At 39.6% G+C, this 15,338-nt stretch overlaps 1 protein-coding gene across 3 annotated transcripts in view; it reads right to left on the bottom strand.

The window, feature by feature from the left end:
• Window positions 1-15,338, bottom strand: part of macrod2 (mono-ADP ribosylhydrolase 2) — a 617,779-nt gene that overhangs the window by 442,946 nt on the left and 159,495 nt on the right. For all 3 annotated transcript variants that reach the window (XM_053502322.1, XM_053502324.1, XM_053502323.1), the window contains exon 4: window positions 9,875-9,904. In XM_053502322.1, coding sequence (XP_053358297.1) covers window positions 9,875-9,904 — 30 coding nt within the window. The remainder of the gene's footprint in view (window positions 1-9,874; window positions 9,905-15,338) is intronic.

Here is a 15,338-nt window from a genome sequence, read left to right as displayed (position 1 = left end):
GAGGTAGCTTCTGGATAAACGCGCTGAAAAGATAAACGCGGGTAGCTGACTGAGAAAATATTGAGAGAATATACAGTAAATAGAGGAGAAACAGTATTTCGCGTTTGCTGCTCGCATAATAGTGCTTCTGGTTAATAATCTAAGAACTAGAAACTTTTTTCATACTTTCTTAAAGGTTCCTTAAATTTTTTGAACCAATATCATTTAAACACTTAAAACTCTATTTATACTATATATACACACAATTAATGAAGATAATTGCCTCACGCTTATTCATGAGGCTGAGAATTAGATTCATTGTGCACCATTATTGATCAGATTCCCAAATCTTAAGCGCGGCTTAATGGTTTGCAGACCGGGTGAAGCTAATTTCCACCCAGATAACGATCAAGCCCAATACTTTGGGAGTACACGGACAAGTACAAACCTATCGGCTAAACCATCTTATTAGTCACCTGGGGCCATTTTGATTTCTCACTTTCGCCATAAATCAGCTCCAGATGTGCACTCGTATTCTAGATTTAATATCTGATTATTTTTTTTATAGTCCTTGCAAATGTTTACAGTACGTATTATTTAAACATGATACTTGTAATAAATTAAGAAGACCTACTACTAAATCCTTCAGATATACAGAAAAAAACTTTAACGATTTTTTTTTACACAAACCTGGTTACACGTTTTAAAGAATTCTACATTATTACTATGGGTTTAAATTTGTTCCCGAAACCAACTCCAGATATTTAACTTCGACTGGATTGAGCTGAGGTCCTGTGGTCAAACAAAACATGACATGTACAGTCAACCAAAGGTTCTTCAAGACAGATGACACAGATAGCACACTCTATGTTTAGCAGAGAATAGTTGTTCTATAATCTGTTGTGAATTTTACATTTCAGTGTAAAAAGTATGCAAAAAAAAAAAAAACACACACTTTCATCAGCCAATCAACATCACCGCGCCATGAACTCTTTTGTCATACTGAGTTTTGTTATATTATATTGCATAGAGGATATTAGAAAATGCACAGATGGTAATTTAAATAAGAGATATTTTAAAAAGAAAAATAGACCTATTACTTTAACAATGTGGCCTCGCACCCCCACGGTTGGTCGAAGGTTCAATTCCTGCCTCAGATCTGTGTGCATGAAGTTTACATGTTCTCCCTGTGCATGATGGGTTTCCTCCCAAGTGCTTCAGTTTCCTCCCATAGTCCAAAGACTTGCAGATTAGCCTAACTAGCTTTCCCAAATTGCCTGTAGTGTGTGTGTGTGTGTGTGTGTGTGTGTGTGTGTGTGTGCCCTGCGATGGATTAGCACCCTGTCCAGGATGTACCCTGCCTCCAGGGATAGGCTCACCTTCCATAGATAAGATGCTACGTCGGCTACGTCGTCTAATTTGCGACGAGAAGCCAAATCTGAGTTTGTGCGGAAAATAAACAATGATGCTGCAAAAGTAAATTTAGCTTTCTTTTCAAAAAGTTTAACAAACAAATGCATTCCTTTTGACAACCTGGCTTTTGTCTGAGTGGTAATTATTCAAAACCGCGGCTTCAAAAAGATCATGTCCACGGGCGAAACAGGAAGTGGAGCACTTGGTTCTGATATACTCGCTTTCTCTTTCCTGAAGGGCATTCCTGCTCACTCTGAGCGAGAGAGAGAGAGAGAGAGAGAGAGAGAGAGAGAGAGAGAAACAAAGAGAAAGAGAGGAGAAAACAAAAAGAAAGAAAGAGAGACAGAGCGAGGGAGGGAGGGAGAAAGCACTATCTGAGCGTCAGTTCAAGTACATTTTCCATTAGCTGTTAGCGCCAGGTGTGAGATAACAGTAAACAAATCATTGGCTCGCAACAGATAAATAGAAATGTGTAGCATGTAAGCACGCACTAGACAAATGCACGCGCAAGTACAAGCAAACACAGTGGCGGAACAGAGGCTAAATTGCTTTCAGCAAGAGTAGCGAGTGCGAGTAAAAGAAAATAGGCCACTGTATATTGTCAGCATTTATTGAACAAATGACTCGGGTCTGGGGCATACTTCATTACCGGGATTATAGATTGTTTCCTGTTGGTAAGTGCTGGGGGAAAACAAATGTGAAGCCACACAGGGGCTTTTCCCCCCTTGGTAGGACAGGGAGCTCCAGAGTTTCAGTGTTTAAGACCGCAAGTGCTTAAGGGTATGCTTTAGCCGGACGTTCCTGTGCTACTTCCTGTTCAGATGCAAGATTAGTGTGCAAAAAAAAAACAAAAAAAAAAAAACCTTTGCAATGTGATTTACTTCGCTATGAGAGACTGTGTATTTAATTAGGCTGACACCGAGGACACTGGATGAGCTTATGTGAACCGGCTTGTCTATCTTATCACACGGTTGCTGGTGGAGAAGGGATGCAGGGTGATTTATGGATGTAGACAACGATAATAAATTATTCATCAGTTTGGACAGGGGAAAGAAGAAAAAAAAACGGGCAACACGAAAAAGCTGAGCTTCTGACGGACTCGCTGAGTTTCACAAGGCGTGACAACAGTTTTTTCTCACCGGTTCAGTAGCCTTGTGTAACAGAGTTCAACGAGAGTGTTTACTTCCTGTCCGTCCTGTTTACAGACTTTAACAAAGGCACATTGGGGTAATTTCTGATATATAAATAAACATACAAAAAAAATTCATAATAATTAAATAACGTATATAGTATCTTGATGAAAACACACAACATGGCACACAAAAAAGGTTTGTATACCCCTGTGGGCTTATCACACCCCAGTGGGCTTGTTGAACATCCCATTCCAGATTTAGTCCCCATTTCCTGTTATCGTAGGAGCCGATCTCCTGGGAAGGCTTTTCTACTGGATTTTGGTCATGAGGATTTGTGTTTATTCAGCCACAAGAGCAGCAGAAAGAAAACCTGAGGTGCAGTCAGCATTCCAGTTCATCCCAAAGGTGTCCAGGGGTCTTAGGGTCAAAGTTTTGTTAAGTTGTGTCTTGGTTCTTGCACATACTGTCATTGTGGAACACGATTGACTCCTTCAGTTCCAACGAAAGGGAAACGATAACGCTACAGCAGAGAAAGACATGTAGAAGGACATCTAAGACATACAGTTCTAAAAGCAATTTGGTGGAAGACCCGCATATTGGTGTTATAGTCAAGTGTCTGCATTATGGATGGAGTGAGAGAGGACATGAAGTTAGTTGGCGTGAGAGAAAAGGATGGAGGGACCAGGATTAGATGGAGAAACAGTAGATGATTCACTTTGACGACATCATCAAAGAAACAGCCGGAAAAAAAACAAAAAAAAAAGAAGTAGCCGCCGAATGTCCGCATACTTTTGGGGGAAAAAAAGAGGAAGGAGAAAGGAAGTAGTGCAAATACTCCTTTTTTAAAAACAGGATTATTTATTATTCGTTCACAAGTGGTGGAACTGGCACAACTGTTTTTCATTCGCACCCTGCCGCACACCATGAGACATTTTCCATAAAGAGACTTTTATATGAAACATTATTTTATCATACACATCCGCAGTGTTGACGTGATCTGACTGATCTTAAAGAAATAAACTGCTGAAAAATGTCCTCATTTTGATCAAAGTTCATCTCACCATCAAAAAAAACAAACAGACGAACCGTTTAACAGACATTTCTCACTCTTTCCCCACATCACATCACGACACAACACTTTCTCCAAATATAGTACTAACAAAAGTCTCTCAAAAATTAATGGTGTGATCGTTCTCCATCTATTAGTCCATCCATCACTTCTGATTGGACTCGAGTGTGATCGTGCAGCCTGTTCGCAGTTCCCTCCAGCAAGGAGCTGTCACACTGCACGCAGCGGAGGCCTGTGGGTAAATCTGTCCCGCTAAAAAAGCAGAGAGTCACATGTACATGAATTCTCACATTAAAAAAAAAAAAAAAAAAAAAAGGCTTTCCCATTTCTGTCTGAAATGTCCTTGGTGAGCTCCTCTGCATACGGTGATGTGCTCAACTTACCCAAAACTCCGCATTTTGAATACAAGAACATTTCGCGTTGGTTTGGACAAACGGGTTTACTAATCACTTTTACAAGAAAGGCGTCCGAACAGTTATGCTTTAATTATAAGAAAACAGTTTTACGCAAGGCATCGTGCACCTACAGATCAAGACGCTTGGCCTTGTACTGCAATTCAAAAACTGCTGAGCCTTGTAGAGCCTTGTATTGCAGAAACTGCTGATCTCCAGCGGTTTTCATGCAAAACAGTCACTACATTTTGCACAGAATAGAAAACATAAAAAAGGAAAAGAAATATTTCATGTGCATACAAGAGAGAGCGGCGTGGAATAACCGGACATCTCATGCTGACAGGAACTCAAATAATCACTCTTTGCAACAGCGGTGAGCGAAAAATCATTTCAGAATGTAAAACAGCGGTGGATCTGCTTCAACAGCAGAACCCCGTGTTGCGTTAGACAGGTGCTATTTCGTGGTCCAACCGAATGTGGCCCTTGTTGTTGTAGCCCATCTGCCTGAAAGTTGCGCACTCTAGTTAAATAACAGGTGTTTTTGCTTACAAGATACACCGCGGACATGCTTTTTTTCCATGCACTTTTGTAATAATTGATGATTTTGTAACAACACTAATACAGACCACATGTGACTTTTTTTTTTTTTTTTTTTTCCACTTCGGTACATTTGACTAATTTCTTTCAGGGCTCTTTATTTGAAATGTAGATTTGCTTGTTTTAGTCATCATCTGTTATATCCCTTAAGCCCCTCCTCATCCATAACCGCGTGGGAGGCTCGGTTTACGAAGCTCAGCACTATGTGACTTTTTATCCGACGTCTCGGAGCTGCACCAGCTGTGGGGTAGGAATGAAACCTTCTCATGTACATATTAATGAACAGCGTTTTTAATAAATCTGACTTCCCGTACATGTGACCTATTTGAATTCCAAAAATAAACTGAATCTATATAGACAGTTTACATAACCATTTGAAAGAAAAAAGCTCATACCTCCATAGCTGTTTATCTAACACTATTCATTCAAATGGCTAAAGGAATTAATAAACCTCTAGAAGACAGACATAACCTGGAGTTTAGAATGTAGTCTAGTCTGAAGTCACAAGAATAAAGCGAGCTATATTGCAGTAATCTATACAAAACAAATCGGCTTATAAACAAGTCGTCATCAATAACAAGGATGAACTGTAATGCCCTCCTTTTCAAAATCCAACAAGTAAAAAAATAATAAATAGAAGACATGCAGTTCACAAAACTTAACAAAAAAAAAGAAAGAAAGAAAGAAAGAAAGAGATCACTATAACCCTTTCACCCCTCGAGCTTGGCAGAAAGTAGGTGGCTGCCAAGGGGAAAAGAAGAAGCAGCAGCAGATAAACCAGATGTAGAGCAAGCATGGTACTGGCCTCGAGGAAGGAAACTGAACGCACAGACTCAGTAGGCTGGATCGAGTTGCCTATAGGCACTAGTAAAGAGTTAGTGAAGCGTGGCCAGGAAGCATGCATTAAACAAGAGAAAGAAAGGCGGACCATATTACAGTTGAGAAGTCTGCGGAGGCGAGGCATCTCGAACGTCTGCCGTTTCCCAAAACCAAGCGCTAGATGTTAATGCGGCACAGCGTGCAGAATGTCATCTAGCGATCAGGTTCAAATAGAGGAAAGCTGCCTGGCATGCTCTTAAAGGATTTTTTTTTTTTTGACTGCTTGTTGATGTTGAGCTGATTTTGCTCAGAAGGCTTAAACGTGGCCTTTTATTATTATTTTTTTTTCCTCAAGGGTTATGCCATGTAAGTGTAAGTCGAGTATATATCCAAAATTTCCAAAAGAGGACAAGAGAACATAAAAACAAAAAGACGTTCATCCATCAAGACGTGACGTTTAAACTACAGCATTAAACTGGAATGACCTCCTGTAATGGCGGCGTCTGATACAGTTCAGACATTTCTCCTGTTTAAAAATCAGACAGCTGATTTAACTTATCAGTAAACTGTCAGGTTTAGTATGTGTGTTTGAGCAGAGATATCGCCAAACCGCTTGATTCCAACCCTCCTGTTAAGGAACAGAAGGAACTAAGATGCTGAATTGTCTCAGTAGGTGGCTTCCAAGAGCTGGTCCGATCCTTCTGGAGATAGGAAAAAAAAAATTCCCGGAGTGAAAGTATGCACCACGATTATGTTGGCAGCTGGGCGTGCTTTCGCGTTGTTCTTCGGTTTCTGACATTAAATAACAGCAAGCCACTATTCCACAGCTTTTTAACCACATAAAATAAACAACCGCGCTCCAATTCGCTCACAATCCCTTCCAATCAGCAAGAACGCTCAGCACACCAAAAACGAGGCGTAATGACCCTGATTTTCTGTCCCACCCAAAGTTTACAGACCATTACGAGAGCATTGAGAATGTAACCTAAATCCCAGTGGACTTCCAGAGACGAAGAGAAAGCTCGCTGATAAGAGAGAGAGAGAGAGAGAGAAAGCCATGTCTTTTTTTAAGAGGTCTAGGGCAGGATGAACTTATCCCAGCTGGAGGTCTTCACCTTGCTAAACGATAGGAGGTAGGCGAGAGGGAGAAAGAAAACAGGCAGGTTTATCAGTCGTCCAATGGCAATAAAGAAGAGTGAGGAGATAAAGCCGTCAGTCTCTCTCTCTCTCTCTTCCTCTCTTTCTCTTATACACACACACAGATAAAGTAAAGAGGATGATGGGCTTTGTTTTGAGTGAACCAGGGAGTTGAAAAAAAAAAGAAAGAAAAAGAAGAAGACAGAAATACATCTTGACTTATTGACAGAACTCTCCTGATGATAAAACCAGTAATCTTTGGCCACCCAAAGAATTTCAATCAAAGAGTCCGTCAGTCTGCTCATCCAGCCAAGCCGGATTCTTCTTCTTTTTTTTTCCCCTTTTATAGCTTCGACTTTACTCCAGTTGGCTCCTCTGATGCTGCAATTATTCACATAGGATTAACCTTCCTGACTTCAAGCCCGAGCTGCTATAACAGCTACCTACCGCTTTTTAATGTCAAATGTTCGCTTGATGTGTTTGAAAGTTCCTGGCCAAAAGCCACTAAGGATGCTTTTGAAGCTAGACATCTTGTGGCGTGGGGGTTAATTGTGTCTCTGACACAGTTATCAAGGGTCGCAAATTAGACGAAAAACGTGTCCTTGATGTCGGATTTGATCCGGGGCGCTTCCACACGTGTACAAATTTTTAGCTTGTTGTATGCATGAGAGGGGTATTTGCCATCACCGTGGACTCAAAAGCTACGGATGCTCTGGTTAGTCTTCCTGGCCTTAACATTGATGCGACATACTGTATCACGTCTTGCTATTAAACCTCCATCTCAGACACCCAGACAAGAAGGCAGAGGGCAATTACGAGAAAATAATGAAGAAAAGCAAATTGCCCTCGAATGATTAAACTGTCGTGACCAATCAATAACAGAACCATGATGACATACACGAAAGTGCGGAATGAAAGCACAAGGGCGGCGGCGCTCGGATCGGGCAATCCTATTTGGTTGACAGTTGCTCCGGTAAGTGGTTTTGTCATGCCCGTTTGACCTCTGATCTCAATCAGGCGCTCTTTTTTTCCTTTTTTTTTTCTCTTCACCATCTCACCCTAGACCACCAATCATGCAGCATGATACTGCTACAATAACTGGGGGTTTTAGCGCGAAGCAAATAACACACTGGTGTGAAATGGATCGGGTAACGTGTCTTCCTCGTGAGGGCTGCGGATGTGACTCAGGCAACACCTGAATAAGAACACATGACTAAACATAAGATTTGTGTGAAAGCTAAACAGCTGTGTGGTTGATTTTTTTTTTTCTGACTAGGGACTAGCTTGCATTCCAATGTGTTGTTCAGAAACGATAAAAAAAAAAAAAAAAAAATCCTGGAATAATTGGGTCGATCCTTCCACGCCGTCCCCTTCGGCTGCCTCGCCTTTGTCCTGCACAGTCCGTGGTGCAATTATTATTTCAATCATGTCAGACCTTGTGCAAAAATTCTGCCAAATAGAGGAACTCTGGCTGGATGTAATACACGGTTGGTTGCCTCTGATTTCGTCTGTGCCTTGATCCAAATGCACAGCGGCAGACCGGAGAAGATACGGACATCAGACATGGCGGCATCCAAGCCCTTGAGGAACTATGTTCAGCGTTTAAAAAAAAAAAAAAGGGTTTAGGGTAGAGAAATGGTACAAACGTCTTCTTCGGATGTATGTATTTAGGGTTTCTTCCATCCAAGGCACTGTGTAATCATAAAGGCTCTCGGACCCCTGGTGAAATCCGAAGTGGTTTCATAAGAAAGGTGTGTCCTGGCTTGGCTAAAGCCCTCTCTGTCTTTATATAAACACCTACAAATCCAACACTCTTCATATTTTTAGACATTAAAGATCCTGTGCTCGATCTCAGCGAGCGATAAAACTGTACAAGTTTTGTCGTTGATTATTAACCAGAAACTTTTTCTATTAAAAACAAAAAAAAACTCTCAAGTCAGTTGCACAGGTTGCGCAGATTTTAGATTCGTTTAGATAAAATTTTAACGTCATTGTGCAACGTACAAGTACAAAGCAAATGAAATGCTGTTAGTATCTAAGCAGAAGTGTGTAAGTGGCCTATTTACAATAAATAGCAATGTTGTAAATGAAGCTATGGGTCCATAGTGTATGTACAGGGGTGAGAGTGATTAATGTCCAGAAAGTGCAGCAGGTAATAAGGACAGGGTATATAAGATTACACACAGTATAACTGTGCAAAAAAAAGTGTACGGTGGATAAGATGATAACATGCTCAACATGATATACATACAGTATATATATGGGTGGAATGTACAGTAGTGCAAAGTTAAAAATAAATTACAGAAAATGCAAAGATGGCAAAGTAGATGAACCAGTGCGGTATAGTCTGAAAGAAGACAGTGCAGTAACCTATTTGTATGTTAACAGCCCTTGTTCATTGTTCATAGTTTGGCGTAGAGTATGGTGTGTTCTCTACATACTGTATCATATGAACAATTGAGGAAACAAATACCTAAATCATGGTGCACATGGTGCAGATTTGTGTATGGATATGTTTATTAAAGATGGAGTCTCCAGTGTTAGTGTTGTGTAACATACAATGTTTTTTTTTTTTTCTAGAACAAAGACCGACTATAGCATAAGTAATAATCAATAGGAAATTTCACCCATTTCACAACATTAATTCCACAGTACATTGATAAAAAAAAAGGTGTAATCTGTTATTTATAAATAGATTTATATAGATTTTTTCACTTTAAGGTTAAAGTTGAAACTCTGTTGTTGATTATTTTATTATAAAATCATTGCGTTTCGTTCCTTACTGTAGTATAAACAACAGCAGTCGTATGTGTTACTGTTCCTAAGTTTATTGTATTTCTAATAATAATAATTAAAAAATGGTACTATCATAAAAGATTCAGAAATGTCTATGTACATCTAATTTTCTAGAGTTAGGGTATCTGTGAACTTTGAACTGTGACTTCGCACATTATTCTGCACATTGTCTTGTCCATGAATGGACATGGTCTGTTTATTCCACTTTAATTCTTTTTTTATTTTAATATTTTTTATTTGTATTTTTATTTTATTATTTGTACATCATGTAAATTTCTAATTCTTTTTATAGCTCCAAGTATTTTTCAATTTTTTTCTTCTTTGTAAAAAAAATCTCTTATTTCATACTTTATATTCTTATAGAAAACTTTTACTTATCTTATTTTTTAATTTTTAGGTCATCAGCAGTCATGAAAGTATTTCACTTCATACCATATACTGTGTATGATTGTGTATGTAAGAAATAAAACTCGATTTAGAAATTGTCTAATAATTACTAAGTGGTCCAAACACTTTGTGTGAAAGTTCAGGGTCCTTACCTCCACCACCACCGAGGAGACTGGAGTTCGCTGTTAAGGAGACAAAACACAAAAATCAGTGTCAGGTCTAGAAAACATTTAAAAAAAACAAAAAAAAAAAAACACTTTATCTCAAAGAGGACACCATTATTCAGATAAGAGCAGACACAGACACAGACCTTGAAGGTCAAGCATACTCGTACGCTCTAAAGACGAGATTTATTCATCGTGCAGGGATCATGCAGGGATTCCGAGGCACAAGCGTGCGTGCACCGTCGGCGCTGTGCTTTTTTTGGATGACGGCGTTCCGAGGCGAGTGAGTCTGAGCAGATGCTGTGAGGGCCGGGAAGCACTTTGATGCTACGTCTCTGATCTCTCGCGGAGAGGAGGCAGCTGAGGGTCACAAGTCTGCCTGTCGTAACTTTGCTCATGGGCACGATTAAAAAGAGCCCAGGCGAAACCCCGCTCCTGTTCCTCACCTCTCTAGACCCGATAAACACAATCGACTTTACAAACACCCTTTCTTTTGTTACTCCTAGAAGATTTTATTGAAAATTTGTTTCTATGGTCAAAGGAAAGCAACATCAAGAAAGTGTTGGCGTGTCAGCTCCAGGCTTTCCAACAACTGATTAAAAAAAAAAAAAAAAAAAAAAAAGTTTATTTGGATACTGTAGGCAAAATAAGGCAGACATGTTCAAAAAAAGTGTGGTTCACAGAAAGTGCAGTCTACACCAACATTAATCACAATTAGTACAGTAGTGTTGAAGCAATAAAACAAACAAGCAAATGATCAAAGTCTTATTCTGCTGTGGCGAAAGAGGGAACATTTTATGAGCCAGAAATGTGAGTGAGTAAAGGTGTTCACGCTGATTGAGCTCATTTTTTCCAAAATTCTTGAGGGATGCTTTTGGATGTACTGCAGTGTGTGAGAATTTACTTTGTTTTAAGTGTGTGCGTGGGTGGAAGGACAAAAACCTTCCCTTTTTTATGTTGATAAAGACATGCATTTCGTCAAGCACTTTGTTGCGCAAACACTAAATAGAAGTGAAAGATGAAAAAAGGGTTTAAAAGCTTCCAGCTGGCATGGATAGAATCTGGATTTTGTTGCGAGTGATTTTTTTTTGTGTTTTTTTTTTTTTTTTTAAGGGCTGAGACTTTTTTTTTTATTGCATTCGGCACTTCGTTTCATTTAGACCCTTTTAACCACGATCGCCTCTGTCCGAATGTCTAAACTTGCTTTAGATTGTCAACGGGAATAAAATCTAACCGAGAACAATCGTATAATTATAAAAAGAGCGTAAAAATGCACATATATTGGACGTTAACATACTTTAGCTGCACAAGATGTTAAAAGTGTTAGAAGCTGTCAAAGGGAAGGAGAATTTGCTCGTGCTATAATTGCAACTCAGAAGGGTGTCGTTATGTTTCGAGGTCGAGGCATTTTTAACGGTTCTCTAGTGAAAGAAATCATTTGCTCCAGGACGGCATCCGTGCCAATGTCTCCATAAGGCTATATACACACTAGCAAGCAAGAGTTTTAGGGACACCTGCAGTTCTGTACAAGTTAGGTATGACACAGTAAACAGGGCAGTGGTGCCCCAAACGGTCAAGGCTGTGGGTTCGGGGGTTCAAGCCCTAGCACCGCTAAATTGCCACTTGAGCAAGAGCCCTTAAGCAAGGCCATTAACCTTGTTCTGCTGTTCTGAAAAATAATTTATTATTATTATTATCTTCATATATTTTATATATTTTATTATTATTATTATTATTATTATTAAAGGGTTAAATCCAAACTAATGGTACATATGATTCCTTGAAGCAATCCTGTGGCATACCTGGACCGGAGATTTTAACTTCCAAGCTTACAACGGAGGTATCATCTTATACTGCCATGGAGAGTATATACTACTAGTACAAAATCAACCATATTTCATGCCAATTAACACATCATTTAATCTGCTTAACAAGTTGCTAAAGCCATAAAAATAATAATAATTATAATGATAAATATATACATCAAACTAAAATATTTGAACCACTCAATTTGAATTCAGGAATATGCCTGTGCCATCATGGAAGAAAATCTTCATGGATGTGATAACCAGTACATTCAGGTCAGCTGACTTTATTTTATTGCCATACTGTATAATGTTGCTGAGCCTGGACCTGACCCACTGAAGCAGACCCCAGGCTTGTACAGTGGCCACCATGTATGATGGTTGCATCGCTTTAACTTCTCACCTTTTTACCCTAACCCGCGCTAGTCGCTCTGAAATACGGTCAATCTGGACTCTTTAGATCACTTGACCCTTTTCCATTGCTCCAAAGTCCAATCTTTACGCTCCCCAGCAAGTTAAAGCCATTTTTCTGATTGGTTTTACAAACAAGTGGTTTTCTTATGGACACACAGCTGTTTAGTCCCAATCCTGTAAACTCTGATCACATTGTGTGTGTGTATGAGAACACTCTCTCTTTCACAGTAGCTCTGATTTCTACTGTCGATTTGTTTCTCATGCAACTTCCCCAAATGTTGTTCATTCATTGAACGGTTCTGAACCCAATTCCATTTATTTCAAATCTTCTTAGGCGTATGCTTAATGCAGAACGATGATTTGACCCTCCTGAAATGATGACTGTTTTTCCCGCAGTGTAGCTATGAGAATTTCCCCTCAGGACCCAAAAAAGCGACTATAGCAGTGGTTGCTACAAACCCACAAGAAAAACTATAAACAACTTGTTGCCTGCTAGTGTGAGTGCAGGGTTACTAAACACCACACGGCTTATGCCACTGTTTCGTTAAGTGGCTTTGCAGCACGGCTGATATTATGGATAGCCACTTCATCTGGTACGTTAAAAGTCAACGTCTCACAAGCACAGAAGCTAATCAATTTGACACCATCGAGAGGGATGCGGAGAGACGCGGGAGTCCTGAGCCCAGACGACAAAAAGGAGCTTCTTTAATGGTATGCGCTCATCCAACAGCGCTGGAGAGGCGTATCTCATCTCGGCAGGGACTTTGGTAAATGTGTTCGCCTGCAAGGCAGAACAGAAAAATCTTGTGCCTGGCTTGTTTTATTTCTTTTCTTTTAATATTCCTCTCCCCGTGTGCCGTGAGTCACACCGACCACTCCTTTCATCTTTCCTCTTTATTCCTTTTCTTTTAGTCCTTTTTTTTTTTCACCCCTTCAAAGTGTCTCATGCGCACACATCTCTTAACTCTGCAAAGGGCAAAAACAAAACCGAGCCCTCTGCAATTGATATCAAGGGAGACATTCGAGGCCTTGAAATAACTGGGGACGATTCCTTATCTAACAGCGGGAAGAAGGGGAACAAACGAGGAACAGCTGTTTAAAAAAGAAAGAAAGAAAGAAAGAAAAAGCTGAGAGAAAACGAGGAACCTGCACATTTTCACAAGTTGAGGAGAATAAGAGAAGAATTTAGTGAGAGGTGAAGAATTCCTCAGAACTAGCACTTGGGAAAACTGGGAACTCACAGGCTGATGTGAAGTGACAGCATCCAGGTTGGCCAGAGTTGGAAACTAAACAGGATTTATACCATAATGAAGTTTTGATAGTGTATATCAATCATGAAACACCCGAGCTCACCATATGCTTGGATCTGTAGATACTGGGCACTAGGAATAACTCGGGAGTGGGTTTTCATCTATATAATACATGTACACAACACTTTATATATTGGTATAGCAATGGTACATTAACAAATCTGTAATCCAGCCTATTATTATTTCCACTGCTGATCAACATAAATTATAGCTAAGTGCCTAATTTTGGTTACCTTTCTTGCCAGGCTTCCAAGAGCACCAAATGCAGACATAATAGTGGAACCAGAAATAGTGCAGACCACTGATTGGTCAAAAGTAATCACTGAAGGATAAACATGAGCCATCACAGGAGTCAGAGACCAGCTAGCGAGAATCATTTATATACTGGTATTTAGACTTCGGACCATTGGCCAGGGAGGTGCAATCTTTCCAGTATTATCAATTTTTACATTATACAATCCAGACACCAGCTAGCTAGAGCGAGCACCAGAGCTCTGCAATCTAAACAGTAGTGACCAAGAACGTTCACATCAGGTACGACGGAAGATCTGAGCCGAGTCCCAAAACTTGGAAACCAATCTACAAAAGGAGAGGACTTCCTAATATTTCCCGTTGATGATGCAAAATTTAATTTTTTTTTTTTTTTTTACTTTTAACGAAAGTGAGCATGCTGCAGATGAAAATTGCATGCCAGTGGAAAAGTGTTGAATCTCTCACTCTGAATTTCTAATAGGGCGTTGGTAGTCTCCTGTGCACTCGCATATTATTTGAGAGAGTGGCTGCGCAAAGACGCATTTTGACTGTGAGCTGTTTAAAAAAAGAAAAAAGGAAATGTTTAGTTAGGAGGTTTATCTCATAACTAAAACATGAATTGCAAGTGAGAGAGCAAGACAGTAGGACAATGTTTGCTAGTTTAGTCAGTCACAGCGGTGTCAAGGAATGTTTTAAATCAGTATTCCTGATGAGCACAATGAAAAGGAAAGGAAAAGAAAGATAAGGATAGAAACAGTCATAATTAAACCCCTGTCCTTAACACCTCTCAGCCACAGCAGGAAACACAAACGTGTGAATTGCATTCAGTCCCGCTTTATCTATCTTAAAAAGTTCATGGGTCTCGAAGAGACCGGCTTCCTGTCTGTTGGTCTACTTCCTGCTTCGCTACAGGAAATTAACCAGAGATTGGTGTTAATTTAACAGTAGGTAAAATCTGACTATAGGAGTTCACGTGAAAGGTGTAGCGACTCTGACAAGCGGGCAAACTGTAAATATGGAAACGCTCTGGCAGATAAATCGAATTCTGAGAGAACCTTGGAAACTATATGGATCGGGTTTGTTATCTCAACTCCGAGAACTTGAAAGTCTTTTAAGTCTTACATCTAATAGTAGTGTGCCAGAGAGGCAGGTGGGGGAGGGGGTTTGGTCATTAACCGGAGTTTGTAGACAACTTCGTAACACCTGGCATTATCCTGCCTCACACACACACTTGTATGTCTTTCCTGAGTTTCCTTGTTTGAACTCAGCCTTAACACACAACAGCTATAAAGAAGCACGTGCGAGCTTGTGTAACCAGGCAGAACATTTCTCGGTAGGGTAAAAAAAAAAAACACACATGCTTAGCTAAGAGCTAGCGCATTCAATAATAATAGTAATAGACAATATTAGATTTTATATATATAAATATACAAGTATTTGCATGACAATATAATTACTGTACACACAAAAATCTTTCAAACAAAGTGTAGCTACACTTTGTGTGTTTTTTTTAATAGTCACATTGACAAAAACACTGTTCAACTTCTACTGCTTCAATTTTAAAAAATGTAGCTGGGATTTTACAAGCTACATTATCTACTTATCTACTACATTATCTATCTAAGCATGTGAAAATATCTTGAATCTAATCATTCTATTTACAATTTCTTA

This window comes from Clarias gariepinus, chromosome 8 (genome assembly GCF_024256425.1).
Source record: "Clarias gariepinus isolate MV-2021 ecotype Netherlands chromosome 8, CGAR_prim_01v2, whole genome shotgun sequence".
In the NCBI taxonomy this organism is placed as follows: domain Eukaryota; kingdom Metazoa; phylum Chordata; class Actinopteri; order Siluriformes; family Clariidae; genus Clarias; species Clarias gariepinus.
This window is presented reverse-complemented; position numbering and strand designations above follow the sequence as displayed.